Below are 18,981 nucleotides of genomic sequence, written 5' to 3'. Positions count from 1 at the left end.
GGCTCGGGAGGGGCGGTGGGGGATGAGGAGGTCAGACAGGTAGGGGGGGCGGTGGGGGATGAGGAGGTCAGACAGGTAGGGGGGGCGGTGGGGGATGAGGAGGTCAGACAGGTAGGGGGGGGCGGTGGGTGATGAGGAGGTCAGACAGGTAGGGGGGGGCGGTGGGGGATGAGGAGGTCAGACAGGTAGGGGGGGGGCCGGTGGGTGATGAGGAGGTCAGACAGGTAGGGGGGGGCGGTGGGGGATGAGGAGGTCAGACAGGTAGGGGGGGCGGTGGGGGATGAGGAGGTCAGACAGGTAGGGGGGGCGGTGGGGGATGAGGAGGTCAGACAGGTAGGGGGGGGGCAAGGTGGTGAAGCGCTTTGAAGGTGAGGAGGAGTATTTTAAAGTTTATGCGCTGCTTGATGGGGAGCCAGTGGAGAGAGCGGAGAACGGGAGTGATGTGATCACGGGACCGGGTGTGGGTGAGGAGGAGGGTGTGGGTGAGGAGGAGGGTGCGGGTGAGGAGGCGGGTGCGGGTGAGGAGGCGGGTGCGGGTGAGGGTGCGGGTGAGGAGGCGGGTGCGGGTGAGGAGGCGGGTGCGGGTGAGGAGGCGGGTGCGGGTGAGGAGGCGGGTGAGGAGGCGGGTGCGGGTGAGGAGGCGGGTGCGGGTGAGGAGGCGGGTGCGGGTGAGGAGGCGGGTGTGGGTGAGGAGGAGGGTGTGGGTGAGGAGGCGGGCAGCGGAGTTTTGGACCATTTGGAGTCTGTGGAGGGAATGGGAGGAGGTGCCAGTGAGGAGGGAGGTGCAGTAGTCAAGGCGGGAGGAGGTGAAGGCATGGATGAGGGATTCAGCAGCGGGGAGGGTGAGGCAGTGTCGGATTTTGTCGATGCGGCGGAGGTGGAAGTATGAGGTCTTGACGATGTGGCTGACATGGGGAGTGAAGGAGAGGGTGGGGTCCATGATGACACCGAGATTGCGTACCAGGGTAGAGGGAGTGATGGTCGAGGTGTCGATGCTGAGTGAAAAGGGACCAGTTTTATTGAGAGTGGATTTGGTGCCAATGAGGAGGAGCTCTGTTTTGTCACTGTTCAGTTTGAGGAAGTTGAGAGTGAGCCATGATTTTATTGTAGAGATGCAGGTTTGGATGTGGCTGAGGGGAGGGTGTGGGTGTGGGTGTGGGGGTGTGGGTGTGGGTGTGGGGGTGTGGGGGTGTGGGTGTGGGTGTGTGGGTGTGGGGGTGTGGGTGTGTGGGTGTGGGTGTGGGTGTGTGGGTGTGGGTGTGGGTGAGGGGAGGGTGTGGGTGTGGGTGTGGGGGTGTGGGTGTGGGTGTGGGGGTGTGGGGGTGTGGGTGTGTGGGTGTGGGTGTGGGTGTGGGTGAGGGGAGGGTGTGGGTGTGGGTGAGGGGGTGTGGGTGTGGGTGTGGGTGTGGGTGTGTGGGTGTGGGTGTGGGTGAGGGGAGGGTGTGGGTGTGGGTGTGGGGGTGTGGGTGTGGGGGTGTGGGGGTGTGGGTGTGGGTGTGTGGGTGTGGGTGTGGGTGAGGGGAGGGTGTGGGTGTGGGTGTGGGTGAGGGGGTGTGGGTGTGGGTGTGGGTGTGGGGGTGTGGGGGTGTGGGTGTGGGGGTGTGGGTGTGGGGGTGTGGGTGTGGGGGTGTGGGTGTGTGGGTGTGGGTGAGGGGGTGTGGGTGTGGGTGTGGGGGTGTGGGTGTGGGTGTGGGTGTGTGGGTGTGGGTGAGGGGAGGGTGTGGGTGTGGGTGAGGGGGTGTGGGTGTGGGTGAGGGGAGGGTGTGGGTGAGGGGAGGGTGTGGGTGTGGGTGAGGGGGTGTGGGTGTGGGTGAGGGGAGGGTGTGGGTGAGGGGAGGGTGTGGGTGTGGGTGAGGGGAGGGTGTGGGTGGATTTTGTGGTGAGGTAGATCTGGGCGTCGTCAGCAGTGAAAGTCCAGGTTGAGTTGGCGGAGGATGTGACCAAGGGGGAAGATGTAGCAGATGAAGAGGAGGGGGCCGAGGACTGAGCCCTGGGGGACCCCTGTGTTACTGGGGAGAGGGTGGATGAGTGACCGGAGAGGGAAATGAACTCTTGCCTGTTGGTGAGGTAGGATGTGAGCCAGTCAAGTGCAGAGCCCTCAACACCCAGTTGGCGCAGCCTTTGTAGGAGGATGGAATGGTTTATAGTGTCAAAGGCTGCGCTGAGGTCTAGTAGTAACAGGATGTTGAGGGCCCCGGAGTCTGCAGAGGTGAGGAGATCGTTGAGGGCCCCGGAGTCTGCAGAGGTGAGGAGATCGTTGAGTACTTTGACCAGGGCTGTTTCAGTGCTGTGAAGTGGGCGGAGCCAGATTGGAGGGGTTCATAGAGGTTGTTTGACTGGAGGTGGGTGTGAAGTTGGGCGGCGACGATGCGTTCCAGCGTTTTTGAGAGGAACAGCAGGTTGGAGATGGGGCGGTAGTTGGAGAGGTTGGCGGAGTCTAGGGTGGGTTTTTTGAGGATGGGGGTGATGGAGGCCAGTTTGTAGATGGAAGGAACATGGCCGAGGGATAAAGACTGGTTGAAGAGGGCGGTGAGATGGGGGATGAGAGCAGGGAGGCAGGCCTTGGTTAGAGTCGTTGGGAGGGGGTCGAGAGAGCAGGTGGTGGTTTTGGAAGCGGTGATGAGGTCTATGATATGAGAGGAGTTAACAGAGGAGAAGGTGGTGAGGGGAGGGAAGGGTGGGTGGTCAGGGAGAGGGGGGGGGCAGGGGTGGGGGTGGTGATGGAGTTAATGGAGACGGCAGTCATGGAGCTGTTGATTTTGGAAATTTTGTCATTGAAGGCAAGGAGGAAAGAGTTGCAGAGGTCAGGGGAGGAGGGTGGAGTGATGTCCGGTGGCTGGAGCAGCTTGTTGACGGTGGAGAACAGGGTGCGAGGGCTCCGGTGGGAGCTGTTGATGAGGGTGGAGAGGTGGGCAGATTTGGCGGCTTGGAGAGCGTCACGGTAGGAGGAGATGTGTAATTTGAAAGCTTCGGCGTGGACGGTGAGGCGGGTTCTTTTGAGGAGTCGTTCGAGTTGGCGGCCAGTCTGCTTCATGGTGCGGAGTTCAGGGGTGTACCAGGGGGCGGGGTTGATGTATGAGACGGAGGAGGTTTTCCAGGGGGCTAGGGAGTCAAGGGAGTCGGAGAGGGTGGTGTTGAGCATGACAGCATAGTCGTCGGGGGAAGAGGGGGGGGAGTCAGGTGGGAAAGCAGAGGATATGAGCTGGGAGAGCGTGAGGGGGTTGACTGACTTGATATTGCGGTAGGTGATGGTGCGTTTTTTGGGGTTGTGGGTAGGGGGGCGGAGAAAAGGATGCAGAGATGATCAGAGAGTGGGAAGGGGAGGGGGTGGGGCTTAGATATGGGTAGGAGAGAGGAACAGACTAAGTCCAGAGTGTGGCCTTTGGTATGGGTGGGGAAGTCAATGTGTTGGGTGAGATGGAAGCAGTCCAGGAGAGAGAGGAAGTCGGATGTCAGTGGGGCGTTGGGGCAGTCAATGTGGATGTTGAAGTCACCAGTGAGTAGGAGGCGGGCAGAGAGAGAGGATGCCATGGTGAGGAGTTCAGACAATTCAGTGAGGAAAGAGGGGTGGGGCTTTGGGGGACGATAGATCAGGATAGCGGTGATAGAGTTGGGGAGGGAGAAGGCGAGGTATTCAAATGATGAGATGGATGGAAGGTTGAGGTTCAGTTCAGTGATGGATGTAGATTTGTTATGAATAACAGCAAGACCTCCCCCACGCCCGGAGAGGCGGGGTTTGGCAGTGTAAGTGTAGTTGGAGGGAGTGGCTTGGTTGAGAGCATAGAAGTCCAGGGGCTGTTGCCATGTTTCACAGGAGAAGCAGATCAATGTTATTGTCCAGTAACAGTTCAGATATAACAGGTGATTTGTTGGAGAGGGAGCGGCAGTTCAGCAGTGCAAGGGAGATGGATGGGGGCGCGGAGATGGATGGGGGCGCGGAGATGGATGGGGGCGCAGGGGTGGGGGGCGGAGGTTGCTGAGGTTGGCAGTGCGGCAGGTGGGGGTGACGGGGGGGCGAAAACTAGTCCAGAGTGAGGGGATAGGTGAGCCGTCGTTGGAGTGTTGGTTATGGGAGAGACCAGAGCCCCTGTGGATGTAGCGGGGCCGGCGAAGGATCCCAGCTGAGCTAGCTGCAGAGGCAGCAGCAGCTGGGAGACGGTGGTTATGGTTGAGGAGGTGAAGGTCAGCAGCGGTGTAGGTGAGTAGGCGAGAAGTTGGTGGAGCGGTGGCCTGGAGGCGCGGGAGTGATAGTCCGAGGAGGAGATGGAACGTAGCAGCAGATGAGAGTAATCCAGTTAGTATGTTGGCGGTGGCTAGAGGCTGGTTAACTAGAAGCTGGTGGGCAGAGAGTTGTGAAAAAGCAGCAGTGGACCGGGTGTTGAAGCTGGTGGAGTGAGTGGCGTTGGTTGCCCCAGACCTTGTCTGCACGGCAGGGAGGCCCCGCGATACCATGACGGACCTCCGCAGGTGTTAAGCCAGCTGTTAGCTGGCGGCTAGGGCAGTAGATAGTCCAGGAGTGAGGGAGGAGATGAGCGATGGACGGTGCAATAATGTCCGATGAAGTGAAGGAACAGGGATGTAGACAGAAGACAACACAGAGACGCGGGAACAAAACAAAACAATGGAAACGACTAACAAAACAAAGACGTTGGGACAGAAGCGGCAGTCCACATACCAGACGCCGGCGTTGCTCTAGCCCAATCAAGACGCATTTGAGTCCAGTTTTGTGACCAGATCGCCCCCGTCTGTGGAGCGGGGAAAGCAGAGAAACGGGGCTGTACCTTGGTTGTATGGGGCTGCTTTTCTCCGGGTGGAGCCGGTGCCCCGCTCTCCGTGTCTGCTCCTGTGGCGGGCTGGGGCCACACCTTCGCCCAGGTACAGACCTCCGGGGCGGCGGGTGCGGGAGCGCGGAACCGGTGTTCGGGCGTGGAAACGCCGGTGCAGCGGCACTCTGAGGTGTGTCTTTAGAGCTTTAACACTCTGAGGTGTGTCTTTAGAGCTTTATACACTCTGAGGTGTGTCTTTAGAGCTTTTTTTTTTTTAATTGATTTTGCATTTAAAAGAAACCACATAGTGCACTCAAAACATCAAAGCAAGTATAATCATAAGTTACATAAACTTATACATATCTATACACACATATACCGGTACATGTACATGTATACACACATATACCGGTACATGTACATGTATACACACATATACTGGTACATGTACATGTATATACACATATACCGGTACATGTACATGTATATACACATATACCGGTACATGTACATGTATACACACATATACCGGTACATGTACATGTATATACACATATACCGGTACATGTACACGTATATACACATATACCGGTACATGTACATGTATACACACATATACCGGTACATGTACATGTATATACACATATACCGGTACATGTACATGTATACACACATATACCGGTACATGTACATGTATATACACATATACCGGTACATGTACACGTATACACACATATACCGGTACATGTACATGTATATACACATATACCGGTACATGTACATGTATACACACATATACCGGTACATGTACATGTATACACACATATACCGGTACATGTACATGTATACACACATATACCGGTACATGTACACGTATATACACATATACCGGTACATGTACATGTATATACACATATACCGGTACATGTACATGTATATACACATATACCGGTACATGTACATGTATATACACATATACCGGTACATGTACATGTATACACACATCAGGTGCTGTAACATTGGTACCCACCACTTGACCGAGGAACCTAGCATCCCAGACTGAGGCCCACCCCAACTGGAACCAGTGTCGAGGGCAAACGCACGGGCAAGCCAACACCGGACCCCCCCCAATTAACTTCAGGGCGGCCCCGACCCATGGCCCCGACCCATGGCCCCGACCCATGGCCCCGACCCACGGCCCCGACCCATGGCCCCGACCCACGGCCCCGACCCATGGCCCCGACCCATGGCCCCGACCCATGGCCCCGACCCACGGCCCCGACCCATGGCCCCGACCCACGGCCCCGACCCATGGCCCCGACCCACGGCCCCGACCCACGGCCCCGACCCATGGCCCCGACCCATGGCCCCGACCCATGGCCCCGACCCACGGCCCCGACCCATGCCGGAGCCAGTACTGATCCACAATGCGGAGCTCACAAGGCCTTCATCCCGTGTCCAGGAATCCACTCGACCGTCCAAGAGAAGGCACGGAAATTGGGATCAAGCCTCTTACCCCGCGCCAAGCCGAAGCTGGGACTCCAGCACCGCACTATACATATACCTATATACATATACCCGTACATATACACATACACACATACACACATACATATACCCATACATACACACATACACACATACATACCTACGCACCTACACCCCTACACCCTTACACCCCTACACCCTTACACCCCTACACCCTTATACCCCTACACCCTTACACCCCTACACCCTTACACCCCTACACCCTTACACCCCTACACCCTTACACCCCTACACCCTTACACCCCTACACCCTTATACCCCTACACCTTTACACCCCTACACCCTTACACCCCTACACCCTTACACCCCTACACCCTTATACCCCTACACCCTTACACCCTTACACCCCTACACCCTTATACCCCTACACCCTTACACCCCTACACCCTTACACCCCTACACCCTTACACCCCTACACCCTTACACCCCTACACCCTTATACCCCTACACCCCTACACCCTTACACCCTTACACCCCTACACCCTTACACCCCTACACCCCTACACCCTTACACCCCTACACCCTTACACCCCTACACCCTTACACCCCTACACCCTTACACCCCTACACCCTTATACCCCTACACCCTTACACCCCTACACCCTTACACCCCTACACCCTTACACCCCTACACCCTTATACCCCTACACCCTTACACCCCTACACCCTTACACCCCTACACCCTTACACCCCTACACCCTTATACCCCTACACCCTTACACCCCTACACCCTTACACCCCTACACCCTTACACCCCTACACCCTTATACCCCTACACCCTTACACCCCTACACCCTTACACCCCTACACCCTTACACCCCTACACCCTTATACCCCTACACCCTTACACCCCTACACCCCTACACCCCTACACCCTTACACCCCTACACCCTTACACCCCTACACCCTTACACCCCTACACCCTTATACCACGCTTCTCCCTCTTCTGTTCTACCAACATACACCCAGTATGTTACCTGCCCCACCAGAGACAATAGAACATTGGATTTGTTTTTTGCCAACACCAAAGAGGCTTATTCTTCTTCCCCCCTCCCTCCCCTGGGCAGCTCGGACCACAACCTTGTACATCTGAGGCCTGTGTATGAACCCATCGTGCGCAGGCAGCCTGTGGTGTCCCGTGAGGTGAGGATGTGGTCTGCTGAGAGCGAGGAGGCTCTGAGGGACTGCTTCAGCACCACTGTCTGGACTGAGCTTTATGACCCACATGGGGAGGACATCAACACCATCACAGAGTGCATCACGGACTACATCAACTTCTGTTTTGAGAACATTGTTCCCTCCCGGACGGTGCGGTGTTTTCCAAACAACAAGCCATGGATTAACCGTGAACTGAAGGCTCTGCTGAAGGAGAAGAAGAGAGCCTTCAGGTCAGGGAACAAGGAGGAGCTGAGGACTGTGCAGAAGGAGCTGAGGAGGAAGATCAGGCAGGCTGAGGCCGGCTACAAGAGGAGGATGGAGGAGCAGCTGCAGCAAAAGAACATTCAGGGAGTGTGGAGAAGCCTGAAAACCATCTCGGGCTTCAAAATCCCCCCCTGCCCAGACAGAGGGGGATCTACAGTGGGTGAATGATTTAAATGCTCACTTCTTGAGGTTTGATCGGTCACTCGCCCCTCCCCCTGCACAGCTGCATGCTCCCTCTTCCACAGCTGGACAATGCCCTGCATCTGTTCCTCTTTGCTTATCTGCCCCGGACCATCAGCTCCCCACTTCGCCTGGACTCACCCATCCCCCCAGCACACGGTCCCTCTGCCAACCACTGACTGTCACAGCAGCACAGGTGAGGAGAGAGCTGAAAAGGATTAAAGTGAGGAAGGCAGCAGGACCTGACGGCATCAGCCCCAGGCTCCTTAAGTCCTGCGCAGATGAACTGTGTGGAGTTATGGAGCATGTCTTCAACATGAGCCTGAAGCTGAGGGTGGTACCACAGGTCTGGAAGACCTCCTGTCTGGTACCTGTGCCCAAGACACCGCGCGCCAAAGACCTCAACAGCTTCAGGCCAGTGGCTCTCACGTCCCACCTGATGAAGACACTGGAGCGACTGGTCCTGGACCACCTCCGCTCCACCGTGAGCTCAGCCATGGACCCGCTGCAGTTTGCATATCGGTCTGGCATCGGAGTGGAGGACGCCGTCATCTCTTGCTGCACCGCTCTCTCTCACCTGGAGAAGCCTGGCAGCTCTGTGAGGATTCTGTTCTTCGATCTTTCCAGCGCCTTCAACACCATCCAGCCGCTGCTCCTGAGGGACAAGCTGGAGACGGCTGGTGTGGAGTATGACCTGGCAGAGTGGATCCTGGACTACCTCACAGACCGACCCCAGGTTGTGAGAGCCCGGAACTGTGTGTCTGACACTCGGACCTGCAGTGTGGGGGCGCCCCAGGGCACTGTCCTCGCGCCCTTTCTCTTCACCCTTTACACTGCAGACTTCAGACATGACACGGACAGCTGTGTCCTGCAGAAGTTCTCTGACGACTCTGCCATCATCGGACTCATCACGGACGACGATGATGCGGAGTACAGAGGACTGGAGCAGGACTTTGTGGACTGGTGTCAGCGGGGAAGACCAAGGAGATGGTGGTGGATTTCCGCAGACGCCACTCCACTGCCCCCTCACCAGTGAACATCCAGGGACGGGACATTGAGAGAGTGACTCATACAAGTACCTGGTGTTCATCTGAACCACAAACTGGACTGGACTCATAACACAGACTGTACAGGAAGAGCCAGAGTCGGCTCTACCTCCTGAGGAGACTCAGGTCTTTTGGAGTGACAGGGCCACTCCTGAAGACCTTCTATGACTCTGTGGTGGCACCAGCTCCTGTAGGTGTGGCCTGCTGGAGCAGCAGCATCACAGAGAGGGAGAGGAAGAGACTGGACAAAGTCATCAAGAAGTTCAGCTCCGTCCTGGGCTGTGCTCTGGACTCGGTGCAGGAGGTGGGGGACAGGAGGGTCCTGGCTAGATTCACATCTATGCTGGACCATGAGTGTCGCCCCCTGCAGGACACTCTGTCCCCTGCAGGACACTCTCTCCGCTCTGGAGAGCAGCTTCAGTGAGAGACTGATCCACCCTCGCTGTGTGAAGGAAAGGTTCCGTAGGTCTTTCCTTCCTGCTGCTGTCAGACTTTATAACAAAAACTGTTAGTACTGAACACTCGCAATACTGACCTAACCTAATACTGATGTGCAATTCTGTCATATGTGCAATTGCTGTTGGAATTCATGTGCAATTCATGTGCAATTACTGTGAAATTCATGTGCAATCTATGTGCTGTCGTGACACATTCATGTGCAATTACTGTCGTGATCACATGCAATGGTATTTATTTATTATTTGTCTATGGGAGTTTTTATCTATTTATGGAGATCTTCTACTGAGAGTGTTTTTCAGACTTCCTATAAATGATCTGTTCTTCTGGATCTACCTCTGGATCTACCTGCGTTGCACCAATGAAATTTCCCCATGTGGGACAATAAAGGAATATCTTACTTACACCCTTACACCCCTACACCCTTACACCCCTACACCCTTACACCCCTACACCCTTACACCCCTACACCCTTATACCCCTACACCCTTATACCCCTACACCCTTACACCCCTACACCCTTACACCCCTACACCCTTATACCCCTACACCCTTATACCCCTACACCCTTACACCCCTACACCCTTACACCCCTACACCCTTATACCCCTACACCCTTATACCCCTACACCCTTACACCCCTACACCCTTACACCCCTACACCCTTACACCCCTACACCCTTACACCCCTACACCCTTATACCCCTACACCCTTACACCCCTACACCCTTACACCCCTACACCCTTACACCCCTACACCCTTACACCCCTACACCCTTATACCCCTACACCCTTATACCCCTACACCCTTACACCCCTACACCCTTATACCCCTACACCCTTACACCCCTACACCCTTATACCCCTACACCCTTATACCCCTACACCCTTACACCCCTACACCCTTATACCCCTACACCCTTACACCCCTACACCCTTACACCCCTACACCCTTACACCCCTACACCCTTACACCCCTACACCCTTACACCCCTACACCCTTATACCCCTACACACACCCTAAAAAGAGAGGAGAGGAGAAAAGGGGGGGGAAATATATATGTAATAATAATAATAATTAAAAATAATAAAATATAATCATAATCATCATAATAATAAATAATAATAAATAAATAAATACAAATAATAATAGTAAGTACTGTATTTTACATCTATAAGAGGTTTTGGAGCGGCACCAATTCTGTTCTTTACCTTGAGTTCCATATCTACAGTAATATCTGCTCAACATGATCCTTCAATTTATCAAGTTATAGCACATCTACTTTAATGATTCATAAGTTTATCCCGTAAATTTAGTGATAGTTTTCTTAATCTGAAAAGCCCATGATAATCACCTTATTCCATTCCTCTCCAAAAAAGGAGGCTAGTGGGGACCAGTTTTTAACAAATGGTCCTACAGAGCCTTTCAAGACGTGTGAGAGCCTCTCGGGACGTGAGAGCCTCTCGGGACGTGAGAGCCTCTCGGGACGTGAGAGCCTCTCGGGACGTGAGAGCCTCTCGGGACGTGAGAGCCTCTCGGGACGTGAGAGCCTCTCCAGTGGCATTAAGGACATGATCTTCTCCCTCCACATAAAGATCTGGAGGTTCATCGTCTTGTCATCTTTGTAGAATTGTTAAGCGGCTGCAAATAATAAAATTCTCAAAATATATTCATGTTTCTTCTCTGAATATGTGTCTCGTCCTAAAACAAAACAATAAGGATCTGCTGGAATATTTATGAGTCGGAGGCGTTTAATTTCTGTTCGGACACATTGCCAAAAATGTTGAACTTGGAGACAAAACCATAAGATGAGAGAATGTCCCCAAACTGTCTTCACATGTTGGACACGGTGGAGCTGTAGAATCATATTTACTGTGAATCACTGTGTCACATGAAGCATATGGATTATATTATTATATTATTATATTATTATATTATATTGGGTTTCATAAGATCTATTAGAACATGTCATTTTCTTTGCATTTAATAAAACTTGTTTCCATTTTGACTCGTCCACATGGTCCAAAGTCATCGGTCCAAAGATTTTTACTTTTGATCAAAATGGGTTTGACAAACATACGTTTATACAAATAGCTTAAGCTTTTCTTTTTTAATTGAGCCTTAAGTCGAATAGTTTCAAGTTCATTATTACAAGGGCCATTTTTATAGAATGGAATTGAAAAGATAAAGCTTCTTATCTGTAAATATTGATAGAAATGTGTCTGTGGGAGATTATATTCTAACTGAAGTTGAGAAAAAGATTATAGGTTTCCACCAGAGAAGAGCTCTTGGATCTTATACCTCCACATTTAAAGCATCTGAGCCTGACACTGGAAGATCAGGATTTTCATAAACGGGTGCTAAAAATGAATATTGCTCCACTCTTCTCAAGTGTCCGCGCACATTTTGCCAAGTTTTGAGGGTATTTTTCACAACAACATTATCATTTAGCCCTTTATCAAGGAATTATTATTAATAAATGCTACGGCTGAGAGTGCTGTATTTAGTCCCAGCGCTTCAAGATCCAAATATGAAGAGTCAGTATCATTTCTAATCCATTCTAGTATATATTTAATTTGGGCTGCCCAGAAGTAGTATTTTATGTTTGGTAATGCTAATGCTAACCCTAATGCTAACCCTAATGCTAACCCTAATGCTAACCCTAATGCTAAGCCTAATGCTAACCCTAATGCTAACCCTAATGCTAAGCCTAATGCTACCCCTAATGCTAACCCTAATGCTAAGCCTAATGCTAACCCTAATGCTAAGCCTAATGCTAACCCTAATGCTAAGCCTAATGCTAACCCTAATGCTAACCCTAATGCTAAGCCTAATGCTAAGCCTAATGCTAACCCTAATGCTAACCCTAATGCTAAGCCTAATGCTAACCCTAATGCTAAGCCTAATGCTAACCCTAATGCTAAGCCTAATGCTAACCCTAATGCTAAGCCTAATGCTAACCCTAATGCTAACCCTAATGCTAAGCCTAATGCTAACCCTAATGCTAACCCTAATGCTAACCCTAATGCTAAGCCTAATGCTAACCCTAATGCTAAGCCTAATGCTAACCCTAATGCTAACCCTAATGCTAACCCTAATGCTAAGCCTAATGCTAACCCTAATGCTAACCCTAATGCTAACCCTAATGCTAACCCTAATGCTAAGCCTAATGCTAACCCTAATGCTAAGCCTAATGCTAAGCCTAATGCTAACCCTAATGCTAACCCTAATGCTAAGCCTTATGCTAAGCCTAATGCTAACCCTAATGCTAACCCTAATGCTAACCCTAATGCTAAGCCTAATGCTAACCCTAATGCTAACCCTAATGCTAAGCCTAATGCTAAGCCTAATGCTAACCCTAATGCTAACCCTAATGCTAACCCTAATGCTAAGCCTAATGCTAACCCTAATGCTAAGCCTAATGCTAACCCTAATGCTAACCCTAATGCTAACCCTAATGCTAAGCCTAATGCTAAGCCTAATGCTAACCCTAATGCTAACCCTAATGCTAACCCTAATGCTAACCCTAATGCTAAGCCTAATGCTAACCCTAATGCTAAGCCTAATGCTAACCCTAATGCTAACCCTAATGCTAAGCCTAATGCTAACCCTAATGCTCGTTGGTGAATTGACTTAAAGAATATTTCAGGAACATGATTATGTAAAAGGAGGTGTGGAGGAGGAGGAGGAGGAGGTGTGGAGGAGGAGGTGTGGAGGAGGAGGAGGAGGAGGTGTGGAGGAGGAGGTGTGGAGGAGGAGGAGGAGGTGTGGAGGAGGAGGAGGAGGTGTGGAGGAGGAGGAGGAGGAGGAGGAGGAGGTGTGGAGGAGGAGGAGGAGGTGTGGAGGAGGAGGAGGAGGAGGAGGAGGAGGAGGAGGTGTGGAGGACTTAGTGTTAGCCTGGGATAAAATAGTTATAGTTGGAGACTTTAATATCCACGTGAACATGAGTGATGACTCTCTCAGTAATGCCTTCAGCGCCTTGTTAGACAGCATTGGTTTCACTCAGAATGTAAATAAACCGACTCACACTCACAAGAACACTCTGGATCTTGTCCTAACGTATGGAACAGAGATTAGTGACCTCAGTGTCCTCCCTCAAAACCCTATATTGTCAGATCATTTCATAATTACCTTTCAGTTTATTCTTAAAGATCATCCAGTCCCACAAAATAAAGTTATAATGAAAAGGACAATATCTGAAAAATCTATCTCAAAATTCAAAGAAATAATAGAGCCAATATTCAGTGACATGTCATGTGATCATGTCATGTGATCACGTCATGTGATCACGTCATGTGATCACGTCATGTGATCACGTCATGTGATCACGTCATGTGATCACGTCATGTGATCATGTCATGTGATCACGTCATGTGATCACGTCATGTGATCACGTCATGTGATCACGTCATGTGATCATGTCATGTGATCATGTCATGTGATCATGTCATGTGATCCTGCTGAGAACAGTTTTAGTCCCAGTTTAAGTGATCAATGTGTCGACTTGACCATGAATTCTCTGAAGTCTGCTCTTGACGTTGTAGCGCCGTTAAAACAGAAGGTCATTAGGTCAAAGCGCGCCTCCCCATGGTACAACCAAGAACTGCGTTCACATAAACAAAGAGTTAGAAAGTTAGAGGGATTATTTCGTCGCTCTCACACCGAAGAATCCCTAAAAGCAGGAAAAGTTGCTCCTGTCCTGTCAGCAGCTCCGTGTCAGGCCCAAACCAGATATTATTCAAATCTAATAGAAGTCAACAAAAGTAACACTAAATTCCTTTTCAGCGCTGTAGCTAGGCTAACAAACTGTCACAGTGCAGTAGAGCCCTCAATCCCAGCTGCACTTAGCTCTGATGATTTCCTCCTATTTTTTAACAATAAAATAAAAACAATCAGAGATAAATTAGATGAAATTACCCCCGCTATTAGCCCTGAACTAGCCCAAGCTGTAAATCTAACGTCCCATATAAATCCACCTGTAAACTTAGAAAGGTTCACAGCTGTTGATCAAGCAGAGATAACTTCAGCCATTATGTCCTCTAAAAGCTCCACTTGTGTCCTAGACCCCATTCCAAGCTCCTCAAAGACATTCTTCCCCTAATTATAGACCCTATTCTTAATATAATAAATACTTTACTCCAAAGTGGCTATGTTCCACAGTCCTTCAAACATGCAGTCTTTAAACCTCTTCTGAAAAAGCCTAATCTAGATCCCGACCTATTGGTAAACTACAGACCTATTTCAAATCTTCCCTTTGTCTCTAAAATCCTTGAAAAAGTTGTAGTAAAACAGCTTTGTCGCCCCCTACAGCAGGGTTCAGAGCCCACCACAGCAGGGTTCAGAGCCCACCACAGCAGGGTCCAGAGCCCACCACAGCAGGGTTCAGAGCCCACCACAGCAGGGTCCAGAGCCCACCACAGCAGGGTTCAGAGCCCACCACAGCAGGGACCAAAGCCCACCACAGCAGGGTTCAGAGCCCACCACAGCAGGGTTCAGAGCCCACCACAGCAGGGACCAAAGCCCACCACAGCAGGGTTCAGAGCCCACCACAGCAGGGACCAAAGCCCACCACAGCAGGGACCAAAGCCCACCACAGCAGGGTTCAGATCCCACCACAGCAGGGTTCAGAGCCCACCACAGCACTGAAACTGCACTGGTTAAAGTCACAAATGATTTGTTTTTAGCCGCTGATGATGGACTGGTCTCAGTCCTGGTTCTGACCTCAGCGTTTGACCATCGACCACAACATTCTACTGCAGAGGTTAGAATGTGATGTAGGTGTTGGAGGAACAGCCCTCAGAGGCCCCGCCCTCGGCTGGTTTAAATCCTATTTATCTGATAGGTTCCAATTTGTTCATGTAAACCAGAGCTCCTCACCTGCTCTAAAGTAATTTACGGTGTGCCACAGGGTTCGGTACTGGGTCCAATTCTGTTTCCTCTTTATATGCTGCCGTTAGGTCACATGATCAGGTCACATGATCAGGTCACATGATCAGGTCACATGGTCAGGTCACATGATCAGGTCACATGGTCAGGTCACATGATCAGGTCACATGGTCAGGTCACATGGTCAGATGCAGACGACACTCAGCTGTATTTATCAATGAAACCTGATCAGAGCGATCAAGTAGACAGACTTAGTGCTTGTGTGAAGGAGATAAAAACCTGGATGACACTAAACTACCTGCTTCTTAACCCTGAAAAAACCGAGGTCATTGTGCTTGGCCCTAAGCATCTACGAGACACTCTATCTGAGCAGATAGTCACACTGGACAATGTCAGTGTAGCCTCCAGTTCTACTGTAAGAAACCTCAGGGTCTTATTTGACCAGGAGCTCTCATTTAAAGCTCATATAAATCAAGCTTGTAAAACAGCCTATTTCCATTTGCGCAACAAGAGCCAAAATCAGAAGAATCCTGCCTAAAAGTGATGCCGAAAAACTTATCCATGCATTTGTAACGACTAGATTAGACTACTGTAACTCCTGCTTGCAGCGTGTCCTAAAAGCTCCATAAAAAGCTTTCAACTGGTTCAAAATGCAGCAGCAAGATTACTAACAGGAACAAAAAGAAGAGAGCACATTACGCCGGTGCTGGAGTCTCTTCACTGGCTCCCCGTCGAGTCCAGAATCAAATTCAAAATTCTACTCTTGACCTACAAAGCCATAAATGACATGGCCCCATCCTACCTCAAAGATGCTATAGAACCATATCATCCAAACAGAGCTCTTCGCTCTCAGAATGCCGGCCTTCTGGTGGTGCCAAGAGTCTCTAAAAGTACTGTAGGAGGTAGAGCCTTCTGGTGGTGCCAAGAGTCTCTAAAAGTACTGTAGGAGGTAGAGCGTTTAGCTCCCAAGCTCCTGTGTTATGGAATCAGCTCCCGACCCATGTTAAATATGCTGACACAGTCTCTTCATTTAAGTCCAGGCTTAAAACGTTCCTCTTCGAAATCGCTTATGGTCAGACTAGTTAGGAACAGAAACATAAACCCACAGCTTCAGCTACGCTGCCCTAGGAGTAACTATGCTGGGGAAGTATGACAGCTTGAGCACTGTCCTCTTCTTCTGACTACTTATGCTATCAAACAATATTTATTTTTTAATTCCACTTCCAAACTGTTCACCGCCTTCTTTTCTTTCTCTCACTCCTGAGGACCTGTGGACCCAGATGTCCCTCCCCTGGTGAAGTGGTCCCTGCCCTGTGTGGACGGTCCCTCATCTGCCTGAAGAGTGGCTCCAGTTCGCCTCAGTCGGTCCCTCTTCTGCCTGAAGAGTGGGTCCAGCTCGACTCAGACGGTCCCTCTTCTGCCTGAAGAGTGGGTCCAGCTCCAGTCTCCTCGTGTCCGTCTGTCCGTCTGTGAGAGTGGGATCTCTCCTTCACTGGAACTCCTCCAGGTTTCTACGCTTTTTTCCCAAAGAGGTTTTTTTTGTAGTTTTTCCTGGCCGAGAAGGAGAGTCTAAGGACAGAGGACCCTGGGACATCGTCCCTCGCCACCACAGACATTGTCTGACTTCATCGCCACCACAGACATTGTTGATTCATTTCTCCCTGTGGCCCTCAGAGGCAACTGTTGTTGTGATTTTGGGCCTTACAAAAATAAATTGATTTGATTTGATTTGATTTGAGGAGGAGGAGGTGTGGAGGAGGTGTGGAGGAGGAGGAGGAGGAGGTGTGGAGGAGGTGTGGAGGAGGAGGAGGTGTGGAGGAGGTGTGGAGGAGGAGGAGGAGGTGTGGAGGAGGAGGTGTGGAGGAGGAGGAGGAGGTGTGGAGGAGGAGGAGGAGGAGGAGGTGTGGAGGAGGAGGAGGTGTGGAGGAGGTGTGGAGAAGGAGGAGGAGGTGTGGAGGAGGAGGAGGAGGTGTGGAAGAGGTGTGGAGGAGGTGTGGAGGAGGAGGAGGTGTGGAGGAGGAGGAGGAGGATGTGTGGAGGACGAGGAAGTGTGGAGGAGGAGGTGTGGAGGAGGTGTGGAGGAGGAGGAGGTGTGGAGGAGGAGGTGTGGAGGAGGAGGTGTGGAGGAGGTGTGGAGGAGGTGTGGAGGAGGAGGAGGTGTGGAGGAGGAGGAGGAGGAGGTGTGGAGGAGGAGTGGAGGAGGTGTGGAGGAGGAGGAGGTGTGGAGGAGGAGGTGTGGAGGAGGAGGTGTGGAGGAGGTGTGGAGGAGGTGTGGAGGAGGAGGAGGAGGAGGAGGTGTGGAGGAGGTGTGGAGGAGGTGTGGAGGAGGTGTGGAGGAGGTGTGGAGGAGGAGGAGGTATGGAGGAGGAGGAGGAGGAGGAGGTGTGGAGGAGGAGGTGTGGAGGAGGAGGTGTGGAGGAGGAGGTGTGGAGGAGGAGGTGTGGAGGAGGTGAGGAGGAGGAGGAGGTGTGGAGGAGGAGGAGGAGGAGGAGGAGGTGTGGAGGAGGTGTGGAGGAGGTGTGGAGGAGGAGGAGAAGGAGGTGTGGAGGAGGTGTGGAGGAGGAGGAGGTGTGGAGGAGGTGTGGAGGAGGAGGAGGAGGTGTGGAGGAGGAGGAGGAGGAGGAGGTGTGGAGGAGGAGGTGTGGAGGAGGAGGTGTGGAGGAGGAGGTGTGGAGGAGGTGAGGAGGAGGAGGAGGTGTGGAGGAGGAGGAGGAGGAGGAGGAGGTGTGGAGGAGGTGTGGAGGAGGTGTGGAGGAGGAGGAGAAGGAGGTGTGGAGGAGGTGTGGAGGAGGAGGAGGAGGTGTGGAGGAGGTGTGGAGGAGGAGGAGGAGGTGTGGAGGAGGTGTGGAGGAGGTGTGGAGGAGGTGAGGAGGAGGAGGAGGTGTGGAGGAGGAGTGGAGGAGGAGGAGGAGGTGTGGAGGAGGTGTGGAGGAGGAGGAGGAGGAGGTGTGGAGGAGGTGTGGAGGAGGAGGAGGAGGTGTGGAGGAGGTGAGGGGGAGGAGGAGGTGTGGAGGAGGAGGAGGTGTGGAGGAGGTGTGGAGGAGGAGGAGGAGGTGTGGAGGAGGTGTGGAGGAGGAGGAGGAGGTGTGGAGGAGGAGGTGTGGAGGAGGAGGAGGAGGAGGAGGTGTGGAGGAGGAGGAGGAGGTGTGGAGGAGGAGGAGGTGTGGAGGAGGTGTGGAGGAGGAGGAGGAGGTGTGGAGGAGGAGGAGGAGGTGTGGAGGAGGTGTGGAGGAGGTGTGGAGGAGGAGGAGGTGTGGAGGAGGAGGAGGAGGTGTGGAGGTGGTGTGGAGGAGGTGTGGAGGAGGAGGAGGTGTGGAGGAGGAGGTGTGGAGGAGGAGGTGTGGAGGAGGTGTGGAGGAGGTGTGGAGGAGGAGGAGGAGGTGTGGAGGAGGAGGAGGTGTGGAGGAGGAGGAGGAGGAGGAGGTGTGGAGGAGGTGTGGAGGAGGTGTGGAGGAGGAGGAGGTGTGGAGGAGGAGGTGTGGAGGAGGTGAGGAGGAGGGAGGAGGTGTGGAGGAGGAGGAGGAGGAGGAGGAGGTGTGGAGGAGGTGTGGAGGAGGTGTGGAGGAGGAGGAGAAGGAGGTGTGGAGGAGGTGTGGAGGAGGAGGAGGTGTGGAGGAGGTGTGGAGGAGGTGTGGGGAGGTGTGGAGGAGGAGGTGTGGAGGAGGAGGAGGAGGTG

The 18,981-nt window shown here is 52.4% G+C and overlaps 1 protein-coding gene across 1 annotated transcript in view; it reads left to right on the top strand.

The window, feature by feature from the left end:
* Window positions 1-5,921: 5,921 nt before the first annotated feature.
* Window positions 5,922-18,981, top strand: part of prokr1a (prokineticin receptor 1a) — a 57,249-nt gene continuing 44,189 nt past the window's right edge. The window contains exon 1 of the mRNA XM_072463683.1: window positions 5,922-6,315. Coding sequence (XP_072319784.1) covers window positions 5,922-6,315 — 394 coding nt within the window. The remainder of the gene's footprint in view (window positions 6,316-18,981) is intronic.

This window comes from Eucyclogobius newberryi, unplaced genomic scaffold, assembly GCF_026437365.1.
Source record: "Eucyclogobius newberryi isolate DKJ021-1_F unplaced genomic scaffold, fEucNew1.0.hap1 SCAF_4, whole genome shotgun sequence".
NCBI lineage: Eukaryota > Metazoa > Chordata > Actinopteri > Gobiiformes > Gobiidae > Eucyclogobius > Eucyclogobius newberryi.
This window is presented reverse-complemented; position numbering and strand designations above follow the sequence as displayed.